The sequence below is a fragment of the Belonocnema kinseyi genome, chromosome 4, assembly GCF_010883055.1.
Source record: "Belonocnema kinseyi isolate 2016_QV_RU_SX_M_011 chromosome 4, B_treatae_v1, whole genome shotgun sequence".
NCBI classification, from domain to species: Eukaryota; Metazoa; Arthropoda; class Insecta; order Hymenoptera; family Cynipidae; genus Belonocnema; species Belonocnema kinseyi.
The window spans coordinates 57,174,471-57,191,204 of NC_046660.1; the positions used below are offsets into that span (position 1 = coordinate 57,174,471).

Sequence of the window (16,734 nt, forward strand, 5' to 3'; positions counted from 1 at the left end):
TAAGAGTGTTGTCCTATGTCAGCACTAGGCATTAAGTCAGCCTCGTCGTCAGCACAATTGTGACTTTAGTTTTAATTTATAGCGTGAGCGGAGTGTAAATTTTTCGTGAAAATTTTCTTCAATTTTTGTCAAGCAGCTGCAGGTGTGTAAATGTCTTAAAAATTCTATTAGATTACGTGCGTTGGCTTCTGTGTGCTGCCTGCTTTCGTCTGATAAGGTCAATTTTTTTATTCGGATTTGTTTTGTGTCCGTAATAGCACAAAATTTGTAAACCTTTGTAACGGTCCTGAGTCGGCACCAAACGTGTGGTCCTGAGTCGGCACCATTCTTTTTGTTGCTTCCCTTCTTATTTGTGTGTTATTTTATTTTGTTGTGTTTAAATTGCATCTCACTCGTTTCTCATTAGTTTTTTTAGTTGAGTTGTGTTTTAGCAAAACAAGTTATATGCGGACTTAGGACCAGGGCGTGCCGGCTTAGGGCCAGTATTTTGAGAAACGTAGAAAATCTACTTTTTCACTTTGCCCTGACCAAGGACATTAAAGCGCCAATAAACCCTGTTTGCCCTGTTTTAAACGAAAACTCTTACTGTGCCGACTTAGGACAACTCTCCAATATTAATTATTATTTATTGTAAATTTATTAATGATTGACAGGAGACAACGTTGACTGCTGGATGGAAATTCAACATGGAAAGGGACCATGGGCACCTCCAGTCTCAGGAATCGTCCCCTTGGGTTCCACCCTGACACTTGTCGTCGCCATAAACGATTACAGAGGTAAGGAGCGATCCTTTTTTATCCCTTCATAATCTTAACTCTTCTTTTCATAAAATCATCTATTTTATTAGAGAAATAATGCTATAAATTTAAATCTAAAAAAAAAATCTCTATCAACAATTGAAGGCTCGGAAAGCAGAGCCGAAGAGCGCTCTAGCAGTAACCAGGAGTGGGGGTAACGTGAAGAGAACGCGTTTAGAGATCCTCTAGGGGTCCGTTCCACCGCTACCTGCGCACCAATATGCGCGATTGCCATTGATGATGCGCAGTCGTCATCGTGTTTCCATTAGTGATGAAAAGCGCGCGATTTTCAAACCAAACTTTACAATAAATTCACAATTTTAAAGAATAGAATGAGGAAAAAGATAATAAAATTAAGTATAAATATATCAGAACTTTATGAAATATATAAAAACAGAAATATTGAGGAGAAAACTATTCTATTTTGTGTTTAAAAGTTAGTTACATTAGTTGAAAATTTAACTACTGTGTTACAAATTTGTTTTTTAAGTTGAAACATAATTTTTTTAATTGCAATGTTTCAAGAGACGTAGTCAAAAATTCTCAGTTTTGCACAAGATAGAAACCTGAAATATATCTTGTTTCACATAATTGTAAATTTAAATATTCGACATTTGGTTGAAAAGTCATCTTTCATAGTTGAAAATTCAATTATTTGGTTAAAAATTCATGTATTTTGTCCAAGGTTAATTGTTTTGGTAAAAGATTAAGTTTCGTAAGTAAGAATTAATTTTCTAGAGTGAAAGATTAATTCTTTTTATTAAAAATGTATTTTTTGCTTGAAAAATTGATTTATTTTGTTGAAAATTCGTCTTGTTTGTTTGAAAACATTTTTTTAATTGAATGTTTAACTATCTAAAGTTGGATTTAAAATTTACATTCTGAAAATTCAACTATTTTGTTGAAAATTCATATACATATTTAGTAGAAAATACGTTGTTTTAGGTGAAACATTAATTTTCTTGATTATTCTATTTGGGTTTTGGTTCAAAATTTATTTTTTTTTTAAATAAAAAGTTAACTATCTAATTGAAAATTAATGTATTTTCTTAAAAGTTAACTTTTTTTAGAAAACTAATGTTTGTTTTTGGAAATTCATCTATTTAGTTGAAAATTAGTCTTTTTCTGGTAGAAAATTAATCTTCTTGCCTGACAATTCTTCTGTTTGGTTAGAAAAACAACTTTTTATTCAAAAATTCAATATTTCGGTTGAAAATACATTTTGTTCGGTGAAAGATTAATCATTTCGGTTAAAAATTGATTTCTGTGACTGAAAATGTGTTCATTTGGTTGAAAATTCTTCCCTTAGATAAAAAAAATAATTTCCTTGGTTAGAAATTCATCTTTATGGTTAGAAATTAAACTAATTATCTAAACATTCAGTTTTTAGGGTAAATATTTATAGTTTTCATTAAAAATGAGATTTTTTATTAGAAAATATATCTTTCTGGTTAAAAATTTATATACATTTTGTTAGAGATTTTTCTTTTTTGGTAAAAAGATTTTCTTTTTGGTAAGAAGCTGAACCAATTTGTTACAAATTCATTTTTTTGTAGACAAAATTCATAATTTTAGTCAAAATTCATCTTATTAGTTGATAAATCATCTATTGGGTTAAAAATTCGTCTTTTTTTTTGAAAATTTAGTAACAATTTTTTTTATTTACGTATTTAAGTTTAAAATTGAACTATTTGGTTGAAAATTAATTTTTTTTACTAAAGAAATGTACTATTTCACCTTTTGCTTAAAATATAAAATTTACCTTATTTTTAGTTTAAAATTCGACTTTTTTGGTAAAAAAAATCTTTTTGGTTAAAGCTTTATAATTTTAGTAGAAAATAGATTTTTTTCCTTGAAATTTAATATTCTCCAATAAAAATACAAACATTCCATTTTTTGTTGGAAATATGTTTTTTCGGTAAATATTCATGTCTTTTGTAAAAAAATATTGTTCTTGGTCGAAAACTTACCTGTTCGGTTAAAAGTATTTTTCATTGAAAATTCACGATTTTAATTAAAAGTTCAGTGTTTTCTTGAAAACTTACCTAATGTGATTAATAATTTTGTCTTGGTTAAAAATATTAATTTTTTCAACAGAAAATATAACTATTCGATTTTTTCTTCGACAATTACCTTTTTTAGCTGAAAATTCAGATCTTTTTTTAATTCAGATTTTTTGGCCGAATAAGTTTTGTTCTGGAGATTTTTTCTAATTTCAAAACGCCATTGAACACGATTTATCGATGTATTCTCATCTAAAACCAATTTAACAGTTCTTTCCCCTCTATATTTTTATCTCAGTCGTAAATTTTTAAAATGGATGCATTAAGCGTGTCAAACTTCTAGCGCCCTTTATGAGGAGTTCTGGTTCCGGACTAATCGCGATGCGCAGTGACAAGTCTGTGTAAGCCTTTTGAGTTTCCGTCTAAACGCGTTGAAAGAGGGAACGGATTCCGCTCTCTCGTACGCCGCGTTTTCTGCGCGTCATCCCCACTCCTGATTACTGCTCGAGCGCTCATTCGGTTCGACTTTTCGAGCCTTCAATTTAACGTTTCCAACACTAAAAAAAATGTTTGAAGCGGGAAAATTTGATCTTCTGGATCTGGTCTACTCTAATTTCCATTTTCGGAAAATATTTTAAGAACATACATTTTTATTCATCTGTTTTTCAAGGCGAATTCGACATGCGAGTTAAATCTTGTGTGGCCTCTGATGGTGGAGGTCATACGATACAACTTAGCGATGAATTTGGCTGCGTATTGAGGCCAAAAATGATTAGCCGTTTTTTGAAGGCCCGCGGAAATGATGATCGCGCCACTGTCATCGCTTACGCCTTTTTCCATGCATTCAAGTTTCCGGATGCACTCAGCGTTCACATCAAGTGCAAGGTTTGTCAAATTCATTAATTGCAATTTTAGATATCCAGATTCATTTTTTTTCTTCTAAAAAATTGTTATCATTAAATCTCGTATACATTTTGTCCAAAAACTGATTGGTTGCGACGCTGCGTGAGTATTTAAGTGTCCCAGTGACAAGGTTTCATCTCGAGAGAGCAAGTGAAAAGGTGCTAACTCGTAGAGACCAAAAAAAAAGGTGCAAGAGAATAGAGGGCGTTAATTTTCCCAATATAATTTATATGGAACTTTGAAGCTTAAAAAATGTTCTCAACTTATTCACCATATTTAATGAGGTTATACTTATTTATTTATAAAATATATGCATCAATCTAGTGGATGAACTTTCCAAATAACTACTTTTGTTTTATGATAATAGCTATTTTTTAATGTTTCTGAATCTGAATCTTTTTTCACCTCAAGATTTTTCAAAAAGATGACTAAAAATATTTCAAATCGCGTTTTTGACCAGTTTTCGAAAATGTGAATTTTCGGTGGTTCCACCGCATTTTACGCGAAAGCCTGTCGTGATTGAAAATTATTGTTGCTAATTTCGGATAGAGCGAGTGTTTTTTAATTTGGAAAATTAAATTTAAGAAAAAATAAAAAAAAATATTTTAAGACATTTCAAATGATTTTCTAAAAGTTGTAAAAGAATGAAGAAGATTTAAGAGCAAAATTTTTTTATTTTGCAAATTTATAAAAATGTAGAAGAAGCACGATAATTTTAAGAGTTATTTAAAAGATTTGAGAAGATTTTACAATAACTTTTAACTTGAAAATATTTCAAAACATTTTAAATAAATGTAGATTTTTGAAAATTTACCAAGACAGAATTCTTAAATTGTTCTAAACATTTTTAAAGTGCTTTTTAGCTTTCGAAGAAAAATTTATGAGATTCAAAAAAATTTTGAAAGGTTTCAAACAAATAGAAAAATTTTCTGGAGATTCTTGGATTTTAAAAAAATTTTCAAAATTTGTCAAAAATGAATCTGGGAAATCTTAGAAAAAGCCTAAACAATTTTGAGAGATATTTAGAAGGTTTAGAAGTGTAAAAAATAGTTTTAAAATGTTCATTCAAACGTATTTCAAAGAATAATAAAATGTACATTTTTGAAAAATTCAAAGAAAAAATATTTTTAAGAGATTTCAAAGGTTTCAAGAAAATAGGAAACTTTTCTTAAGATCCCTGAGACTATTAAAAATAATTTTTTAAACGAATTTTCATGTCTCGAAATTCGAGATGAGTATTCAAACATTTTTCCGAAGCCCCTTTTCCAACTTTCCCAATTTTTCGAGACCACTAGAAATAGCATTTTGTTATTATTTGAAAATTTTTTTAATTATTTGAAAGGATTTTTAAGAATGTCATAAAAAGTCTGGAAGATACTAGGGTGATTTTTATTGTTAAAGATTTTTCGACATTTTTGGAATGATTCGAGTCAGTTTCAAAGCAGTTCCAAAGGAGTCCTCTATTGATAGAAATTTAATCTTTTTAGCTAAAAATACTGTGAAATATATATTTTTTAAATTAATTTGTTTAATTAAGAAAAGAACTATTTCCTTTAAAACTCTTTTTTTTTAAGAAATCAATTTTTTCAGTTGGAATTTAAGCTATAATATTTTTCGTTGAAAATTAATATTTTTTTCTTTGAAAATTGAATATTTGGTTAAAAGATGCATTACTTTCTTCAAAATTAACTTTTTTTGATACAAATTATTTATTTCAGTTGATTTAACTATGTTGTAAATTATTTTGTGTATGCTTAACTGTTTTTCATGTCAAATTGAAAACAGCTTTGATTAAATTATTAACTATTACATTTTTCGATGGAGAATTAGAATTTTTTAGAAGAAAATTAAATATTCGGTCAAACATCTAATTTTTTTGTAATTTTGGTTTTATATATGGGGCTATGTTTTAGGTCACCTCTTTTCTTATGACTGAATAAATTCTCTTAATTTTAATCATACCAGAGCTAAAAAAATGTATCTTTAAGTGGTTGATTTTTTTCGAAATTCTGTATAAGATCAGCCCAGGGTGAAGCAATTTTTCTAATTTTTAAGTAGATATTGCAAAACTAGTGTAAATTTAAACGTCTTCTTAAATTTTCAATAATTTCCGAAATAGTCAACATTTTTCAATGTTCTTGGGTAACAATGTTTTTTGTGAAAAAAAATATTTTTATAAAATATATGAAACATATCATGAAGATTCTGTGTAATTTCCTAAAAATATATATTTATTTAACTTTTATTCTGATTGTCCTAAGAACATTGAGAAATGTTGATTATTTCGAAAGTTATTGAAAATTAAAGAAAACATGAAAATTCACATCATTTTTGCAATGTCTACTTAAAAACTAGACAAATTGGCTTTACCATGGGCTTATTTAAACAGAATTTTGAAAACAATCAACCTTTTAAAAAAAATTTGCTTTGCTCTTGTATAATTAAAATTAAGAGAATTTATTTAAACATAAAAAAAGAGGTGGCCTTAAACTTTTGCACGGTAGTGTACTTCTCAATTTAATTGCACCAGTTTCTAAAGCTAATAGAAAGATAAATATTACAGGCTCATTGGCTATTAATGTTCTTACATTCAAATCTAATTTACAGATGAGTCAATTTTGAAATATTTCCAATTCAATTAAAAAAAATCTCTTATTGCGATCAACCAGGAAGATAGAAACGAGACATGTGACTGCATTCCACTCACTGGGTCCAGTCTGATTACCTTCACCCTTCTATGTGTTGAGTACTTTTATCTTTAACGAGATAAAGTAATTTGCGTTCTCCAGGTGTGTCTCGAGAACTGACGAGTTAAATCCGTGGGATGGACTGAAATGTCCTCACGTATGTTATCATTTAGATGCACGCAGTCAAGCACGAGACACTGCCCACTTGAGTGGATGTCCGCGATCATGATTATTCGAATACAATTAACCTTTCCTCCTTTGTCTGTTCTGAATTGATTTATTTCAGATGAAATAAGGGCATGTGATACTAACAGTTTCCCCGGCAATTTTTCCACAAAAATGAAAATTTTCAAAAACTGAATTCGAAAATGCTATAAAATATCATAACGGACGTCCCCGGACACTTTTTTGAGGGATAATAACAGAAAAAAAATATTGTGCTAAATAAAAATTTTATTCATATGCATTATTTTGAGGTTACGTGGTTTTCCATCTCTGCCTTTTCGATAATCTGGTAATTATTTATTAAATAAACTTTTTTGATTGCCTGCAAACAAAGTTAGTTCCGGGAGATTAGTTACTATGTTTATTTGTAAGTCCAAAGTTTTCAGCCAAAAATATCGTGTAGTTTGGAAGTAACGCTCGGGTGAATTGTAACACACATAACCTCGAAATACACACGCACGTTGTTAACAATATCAAAAATTTTTTGATAAAAAAACACAAAACAAGTGTGTGGGGACGTCCGTTAGTATGTTCGCTATTATTTCCCAGATTTAAAAGGTAAAATATTTCTTATCATAGGAAAAAAGCAAGGGGGATCTAACACAGAAAAAATCGATACTATTTCCTAAGCGCTATGCAAATTAATCAGATTTTGCTAAATTAAAACTTTTTTGAATTAACCCACAAAAAAAGTGTGTGGGGACGTTCGTTAACATGTTCGCTATCATTTCCCAACTTTCTAAGACAAAATATTTATTATTCTAGAAAAAAAGCCGGGGGAATCTAAAACTGGTAAAATCGACAATTTTCTAAGTATCACATGCCCTTAAACCTGTAGGACTGACTGAATGAAAATTTTGCATGAAATGAGATAAAAAGATATTTTGATTCCTTAATAGCTCACTATTATATTTTAAGAAGAAATAATTTTTTATTGAAGAAGAAACATATATTTTTTTAAAATAAAGTTTGAATATGGTCCCCGCTCGCGGCATTTTTCGCCAAGCGCATAGATCGGCTATGGCTTTGTGACGTTATTCTTTGCGGGAAAATTCGAAATACTTCAATTTTTCTACAGCGTTAAAAATTTCTGTTAGAAGCTTCCATTACATGTATTGGGAGTTTATTTCCAAACCGTAACACCCGTGGAAAAAAATTTGAATTATTTCTCAGGAGACTTACTCCTGGCAAAGAAAATTTCTGATGGATCTAAAACTTTTTTTAATGGATAGTATATAAAGCACGTCTTTATATAATACAGGGAATTCATTGAATTTAAGGAATTCGTCCTTTCATAAAATTTACGGAAGAAAAGGAATTCATGGAATTCATATAAAGCCCGGAATTCTCTTATTTCATGAAATTAGCGCAACTATGGAATTCACGGAATACACGGAATTCACAAGATTCAAGGAATCTACGTAATTCATGGAATTTACGGGATAAACAAAATTTAAGAATTTCACAGAATTTACGGAGTTCAAGAAATTCACCGAATTTACGGAATTCAGAAAATTGAAGAAATTCACAGAATTCATGGAATTTACGGAATTAACAAAATTCAAGGAATTTACGGAATTGACCAAATTCAAGAAATTCTCAGAATTCACAAAATTGAAAAAATTCACAGAATTCATGGGATTTACGGAATTCACCAAATTCAAAGAATTCATTGAATTCACAGCATGCACGGAATTCAAGAAAATCAGGAAATTTACGGAATTCACGGAATCCAAAAGAATCACGGAAATCAAGGAATTCGTGAAATTCAACGAATTAACAGAATCGAAAGAATTCACGGAACTCAAGGAATTCATAATATTTAAAAAATTCGCAGAATTAATGAACTTTCCAGAGTTTATAATATTTGAGAATTCATGGAATTCACGGAAATGCTGAAATTCATGGAATACGCGGAATTGATGGAAATCACGGATTTCGTAGATTTGATGGAAATCATGGAATTCATGGAATTAATGGAATTCACGGAATACATGGAATTCACGGAATTCAACTAATTCGACAAATTCAAGAAAATTGTGGAATTCATAAAATTTAAGAAATTGAAAGAATACCTAAAATTAAATGAATTAAATAAATTCAATAGAATCTAGAAATTCGCAGAATGTATGGAATTCATTGACACACACGAATTCCTTGAATTCCATAAATTCCGAGATTTCCTTGAATTTCTTGAGTTCCTTCCGATTCCATGAATTCCTCTAATTCCTTTGATTCCATGAATTTCGAAATTTCCTACATTTCGTGAATTCCACACGAATTCCGCGAACTCCGTGAATTCCGTAAATGTCATGAATTTCGTAAATGTTACTAATTTCGTGAATTCCGGGACTTTCTTGAACTCTGAAATTTGCTACATTTCGTGAATTCCTTAATTTCCATAAATTCTGCGAAATCCTTTAATTCCTTAAATCCTGTGATTTCCATGAATGGCATGAATTCTGTGTATTTCAGGCGTTAAATGAATTCCTCGAACTTCTAGAAATTCCGGGAATGTCGTAAGTTCCATGAATTCCATGGATTTCGTAAATTCCCTCAAGTAAGCGTTTACGGTGAATTCCGAAAATGCCTTGAATTTCATGAATTTTGCGAATTCCTTGAATTCCGCAAAGTTCCTTGATTTCCGTGAATTCCTTAAATTTGTTCGATTCCACGAATTCTATAAATTTCTTGAATTCCACTAATTCCATGAATTTCAATTCCACAAATTCCTTCAATATTATGAATTTCGCGAATTCCGTGATTTTCGAGAACTCCTTCAAGTCCTTGAATTCTATGAATATCTTTAATTTCGTGATTTCCTTGAATTCCATGTATTCTGCGAATTCTGTAACTTCTGTAAAATTGCATGTGTTCCGCGAGTGCCATAGATTTCGTAAATTCCTTTATTTCCATGAAATCCGCGAAGATCATAAATGCCGTGAATTTTATAAATATTGGAATTCCTTTAATTCGGTGTATTTTGTGAATTCCTTAAATTTTACTAATTCCGTGACTAATTCGGGATGAGTATTCGAATAATTTTCCGAAGCCCCTTTTTCAACTCTTTCAATTTTTCAAGACGACTAGTCACAGAATTTTATATTATTTAAAGAAAATTTTAAATATTTGAAAGGATTTTTAAAAATGTCAGAAAAAGTCTGGAAGATTCTAGGGTGATTTTTTTGTTAACGATTTTTAGAAATTTTTGGAATAATTCGAGTCAGTTTACAAGCAGTTTAAAAGGAGTCCTCTATTGGTAGAAATTAAATTTTTTTCATCTAAAAATACTGTAAAATATATATCTTTTATTAATCTGTTTTATTTGAGAATCGAACTGTTTTCTTGAAAAATCATATTTTTTTGATCGGTTTAATTTTTTCCAGTTGGAATTTGAGCAATAATATTTTTCGTTGAACATTAATCTTTTTTTATTTGAAAAATAAATATTTGGTTTAAAGTAACACTACTTTCTTCAAGATTACCTTTGTTTCAAGATTATCTTTGTTCCATAGATTTCGTAAATTCCTTTATTTACATGAAATCCGCGAATTTCATAAATTTCGTGAATTCCTTTAATTCGGTGTATTCTGCGAATTGCTTGAATTTGACTAATTCCGTGACTTCCTCGAGTAAAATGTTCGGCTTATAAACCCTTTAACACATGTATTGGAATGCTGGACGGTGGCTAAACGATTTACAACACTTACAATACAAGTATTCCAATTTTGTCATTCCAATACCATATTTGCAATTTTACCTTACGCTTGTATTGTAGAAGTCTTGTAAAAGTTTTGTAGAATTCCAAACATTTTTAACAGTGTAATTAAAAAAAAAACAACTAAAAATGGTTTCTAAAAATGCATTTCAATTTATAAATGTCACTAAATGGCTTTCATGTATTATTATCAAATAATAATTTATAATAATTACAAAGAAAAGAATTGAAACAGTCTGACCGAATAGCTTCTGCCCATTGGCGACGTGTTTGTATGTTTTACGATAAACGAATAAAAATTGTATTCTAATCTTTATCTTCCCTAGAATCACATCCAGCCACAAAAGACTTCTTAGCTAATAATCTACCTTCTTTATGAAATTCGCTGATTTCCAAATCGATTCCTGTTTTTTTTTTTTTTTTTTTTTTTTTTTTTTTTTTTTTTGAACCCCACTTGATTCGGCTTTTATTTTCTATTTGTCGTTTTTAGCGTTTTTTATCATTGATAGGTTAGCTTAGATAGCTTAGGTAATCAGCTGAATCAGCTGTAAAGAAGAAAACCGACGAACGCGAAACCTGATTGGTCCTAATTTTAAAAAGTAAGATGGCCACTAAAGTGTTCTCATTGGTGTTCAGTTTAATACCTTAGTGACGTCACATCTGTTTGAATGTGACCAAACAGACGTAAGCTAGAAATTTTGTTCTCCAAGTATTACTTACCGAAAAAAATCATTTTCTCCATAGCTTTATTCACTGCTTTAAGTTTCTAAAAATACGTTTAACTTATTTCATGCAACATCCCCATTGTCCTTAAGCAGGTTAGGGACCGTACTTAAATTACATAAGCATTATAGGCAATCTTAAAAATCAAAAATGTACGGAAAAAACTTATTTGACCAAAAAAGATGAACTTTCAACCAAGAAATGTCACTTTCAAACAAAAAATTCAATACTTAAATTTTCAGTTAAAATCATTTAATATTTTCAGCTGAATATTTATTTTTTAAACAAATCAGATAAGTTTGTATGCTAAAAACTGAACTTTCAATTAAAATGATGAATTTTTAATACAAAAATTACTCTTAACCGAATTGGGGAGTTATCAATAAGGAACATTATTTTTTCAAGAAAATACATGAATTTTCAACAAAAAATATAAATTTTTAACCAAAAATGGAATAGTTAGATTTTCATTTAAGAAAATTTATTTTTCCACTAAAATTATGAATCTTCAAACAAAAAGATTAATTATCTACCGAAAAAGTTCAATTTTTGTTTAAAAATAAGGTCAATTTTATATTTTAAACCAAAGATAGATGATTTTTTTTTTTTATTATCAACTAAAAAGATTAATTTTCAACCAAAAAGATGAATTTGAACGAAAACTATGAATTTTTTTCTACCAAAAAATTAGTTTTTAACCAAATAGTTGAACTTTAATTCAAAGAGATAATTTAAAAAAAATGAAAACATGTCGAATCTTTAACAAAATATATAAATTTTCAACCAAACGATTACTTTTTACGAGAATTGTGAATGTCTTCCCTAAAAAATGAGTTTTTAACGAAATAGTCGAATTTCTATCCATAAAGATGAATTTCCAACCAAGATTATTTCTCTCTCAAAAGCATGAATTTTCAACAAAATAAATACATTTTTAGTCACAGAAGTAAATTTCCAATGAAAATTATTATTCTTTCACGGAACAAAATCGTTTTTTTTTTACATATTGAATTTTTAAATAAAAAGTTCATTTTCTAACCAAAAAGATGATTTTTTAGCCAAAAATATTATTTTTCTACCGACAAAAGACCAATTTTCAACCACGAACATTTATTTTCTACAAAATACATGAATTATTAACAAAATAGTTGAATTTTCAACTATAAAGAATCACTTTTCAACCAAATGTCGAATAATGAAATTTACATTTAAAAAAAAATTTTGTTTCGAATCAAACAAAGAACGATTTTTCAACAAAATATTGTAAACAAAACGATTAATTTTCTAACAAAAAATACGAATTTCAACGAAATAAATTAACGTTGAACTAAAAAAGATAAATTTTGAACTAACAATGGAACAGTTCAATTTTTAATCAGAGAAATTAATTTTTAATAATATGGATATATTTTCAACCGACAAGAAAACTTTCCTCCAAAAAATACCATTTTTCATAAAAATACCTGAACTTCAAACTAAAAACAATAACTTATTAAAACAAAATGGAATTGTTTATTTTCTAATTATTTTTATTTTCATACATCTTATACAGTTTTTATATGTTTATATTTCAATTTGTCTCCATAATTTTATTGTTAAAAATTGTAAATTTATTATTTTTGTTTGAAAATCGTGCGCTTATCGCACAATGTGAACTACGTAATTTTTGGTTTCCAAAAATATTTTGCTAGTGTCCGAGAACTTCATTTTCCAGATTCCCTTATTTTTTTCTTGACTGATTTTTCATTTTCCTTTATCAATAATATTCAATTATCAGAATTCTAAATTTGTAATATTTTGACATAGAATCTTTTATGAACGAAATAAAAAATTATTAAAGATACAAATTAAAATTTTTTAAATTTATTAATTTGTTTTTAACAAAGAAATGTATTTCCTACCATAAAACATGGCTTTCAAGAAAAAAATGTAATTTGCTACAAAATAATTAAATTTTTAACATACTAATTGACTTTTTAACCTAAAAAGATATATTCCCAACAAAAAAGGGTCATAGTTTTTATTTCTATCAAAGAAGATTATATTTATACAAAAATAATAATAATTTTGAAAAAAAAGAGTCTTCAACAAATAAAGATTTTTCACTCGAAAAAGAGATGAAAGTTTATATAAATTGTTGAACCTTTTAGTCAAAAAAAGAAATTTTTCTACAAAAACTAGATTTTCAAACAAACAAAAATATGACTTTCCAACAAATAATTAACTTTTCATAAAATTGATGCATTTTTACCCCACAAAAATGAAATTTCAAACCAAGAAAATGATTTTTTTTTACCAAAAAGGAAATATTCAGCTAAAAAAATTTGTTTTTAAAAAATTCTAAAAGTTACATTTCCAGTTAAAAAATTTAATTTTAACCAAAAAAAGGCCTTTACACTAAACAGTTAAATTTTATACCAAACACGTATGTCTTTGGTTCAAAAAAATAAATTTTCATCAATGAAGTTTTTCTTTCACCGCTGTAGTTGGATTTTTAATTTAAAAAAATATTGATCAACCAAATATTTCGAAAAAATAGAAAAATACTAAAGCAAAAAAGAATAACTTTTTTTTAAGTTTTATTTTCTTCACAAAAATGAAATTTATGCTAAAACAGAAGAATTTGTAATCAAAAAGGTAAAGTTCCAAAAAAATATTCCAGTTGGCGTTTCATCCGAAAAAGATTCCATTTTACTTTTAAGGTCAAAATGTGAATTTTTAAAAATAAATAAGTTCCTAAAAAAAATCGAATTTTTTTACCAAAACGTATGAATTTAAAAAAAATTGTTTAATCCTCTAACAAATAGTTGCATTATTCATCCAAGAAGGATGAAATGTATAAAAAAAAAGAATTTTTAATAAAAAACGAACATTTGGTTAAAAGTTTATCTTTCATCCAAAAAGATTTTAGTTAATTTTTAACACCAAAATATAAATTTTAAACCAAAAGTAAATTTTCTGCTCAATAGTCGAATTTTAAGTAAAAAAAGGATGGCTTTTTAACAAAACGTTTAAATATTCAACTAACCAGTTGAATTTTTATTTTTTTAAAACATGAAAATTTTACTTAAACAGGTGGATTTTCTAATAAAAGTACAAATTTTCAAAAAAAAGAGTTGAATTTTTATCCTCAAAGATTTCAATTGACCTTTCAACACAAGAATACGAATTTGAAACAAAAATTAAATTTTCAAAAAAATATTAAAATTTTCAACAAAACCATTTCATTTTTATATAAGTATGGTCCCTTATCATTCAGATTTTTGGAAAACCTAATGTATGTTATCATTTTAAAAATGTATGTTATCACTGAAAAAATGAGCTGTTATCCAGAACATAAAAACGGTATCAAAACTTAGTGAAACAAACGGAACTGTCGTTAGTCATTCTTAACAATACGCACATTAAAAGTAATTTAAATTTTTTCAAATTTGAAATTAATTATGACAGTGGACGTGGCTACAGTTTATAATCAGTTTAAAAGAAAATGAGCTATAACAAACTTAAAAACCTGTTTTTCATGTACATTTTCGGAGAAAGTCCGCGATGTTTTCTGCACTACTATTGACCTTTTCTGTTTTGTCTTTAAAAAAATTGTTTTTGTTATCAGTGCACAAGAGCAACTACAGGATGCTGTGTACATTAAAAATGATAAACATTTATTCGGAACATGAAAAAAATCGCAAAAATTACTGAAACAAAAAGCAACCACAGTTGGTACATTGTGAGCAATACATAAATTGAAATTAATTCAATTGTTTTTCATATTTGAGATTTCATCATAACAGTGAACATATGTCAAGCTCGTAATGAACTTGTAAGATAAGGATCTCAAACTAAATTGAAATTCTAATTTGTTATGTGCACTAAAAGAGAAGTCAATGAGAATGGTTTGTAGAATACAATTGACCTTTCCTCCTTAGTCTCTTCTGAATTGATTTAATTAAGACCAATCAAATCTGTGGGATGGACTAAATTGTCCTTAGTACCATTTAGATGCACGCAGTCAAGAAAAAGAGGATGCACACTTGAGAGGAAGTCCGGGATAATGGTTTTTGGAATAAAATTAACCTTCCCTCCTTTGTGTGTTCGGAATTGATTTATTTAAGATGAATTAAACCTGTAGGATTAACTAAATTGCTCTCAGGTATGTTATCATTTAGATGAACCTACTCAAGTACAATACGCTGCATCAACTGCAAAAATAAACTATGATCCAAAACTGGAAAACGGTTTAAAAACTTATTGAAACAAAACGGAGATTTAGAATTGATTATTACAGTGAAAAAGAGCTAAAGTTCGCAATGATTTAAAAAGAAAATGAGCTAAAAAAAATAAAAGCCCTATTTTTTTATTTACATTTGAGGGAGTTTTCTGCGCTACCATTGGCCTTTTCTTTTTTGTCTTTTTAAAATTGATTTGGTCATGAATGAACACGATCAGTTGATCAAGGAAGAATACAAGATGTTGTATACACTGAAAACAATAAAATTCATTCGGAACATGCAAACAGTGTCAAAACTGGCTGAAACAAAAGAGGAACACAGTTGGTACATTGTGAGCAATAAGAAAACTACAACTGATTGAATTGTCTTTCAGATTTGAGATTGATAATGACAGTGAACATAGGAAAAATTCGTAACGAGTTCGTAAGAAACTAAGGTAAAACAAAATCGAAATTCTAATTTGTTATGTGTACTTTAAGAGAAGTCCACGATAATGGTTTGTAGAATACAATTGACCTATCCTCCTTTGGCTTTTTTAAATTTTATTTTGGCAAGATAAGTTAAACCTCTTTTATGGACTTGAATATCCTCACGAAGATTAAGGTTTAGATGTATAAGATTAACTAAAAGACGTTGCTTGCATTGTGAACAATACAAACATTGAAAGTAATTCAGCTGATTTTCAGACTTGACATAAATCATGATAGTAAACATAGCTGATGTTCGCAATGAGAAAATGAGCTTAAGCAAAACTAAAGTCCTAATTTTTTATGTTACTTGATTCGGAAGTATTGGGATATCCGCAATTATGTTTTGTGGAATACAATTACCCTTTTCTTCGTTTTTTTCAATTGATTTAGTTAAAGCAAATTAAACCTATTAGATTGACTAAAGTATCCTTACGCAAATTAAAATTTAGGTACACCAGATCAAGTACAAGACGCTGTTTCCACTGGAAAAAAAGGAAACACAGCTGATACATTTTTAGTAATATGAAAATTCAGAGTGAGTCAATTGTTTTTCAGGTCTGACATTGATCATGACACTGAAAATAGCTAAATTTCGTGACGAGATTGCAAGAAAACAAGTTGAAGCAAAACAGAAATTCTAATTTGTGATGTACACTTAAGAAGTGTACTATAATGGTTTGTAGAATACAATTGATCTGCCCTCCTTTGGCTTTTTTGATTCATTTTGGCAAGGCAATTTAAACCTCTGTGATGAACTTAAATATCCTCACGAAGATTAAGGTTTAGATGTACAAGATTGACTAAAAGACGTTGCTTGCATTGTGAACAAATTAAAACATTGAAAGTAATTCAGCTGATTTTCAGACTTGACATAAATCATGATAGTACGAGGGTGGATTGATAAGTTTCCGGCCTGACCAAGAAAAACAACGTTTTTAAGAATTTTTTTTTTTATTTCTCAACATAATCTCCTCCAAGGCTG

General features: G+C 28.5%; 1 protein-coding gene across 1 annotated transcript in view; it reads left to right on the forward strand.

Annotated features, from left to right (window-relative positions):
• The window catches only part of LOC117171459, a 190,082-nt gene that overhangs the window by 161,484 nt on the left and 11,864 nt on the right, over window positions 1–16,734 (forward strand). Inside the window, exons 5-6 of the mRNA XM_033358799.1 lie at window positions 654–776; window positions 3,471–3,685. Of these exons, the coding sequence (XP_033214690.1) occupies window positions 654–776; window positions 3,471–3,685 (338 nt within the window). The remainder of the gene's footprint in view (window positions 1–653; window positions 777–3,470; window positions 3,686–16,734) is intronic.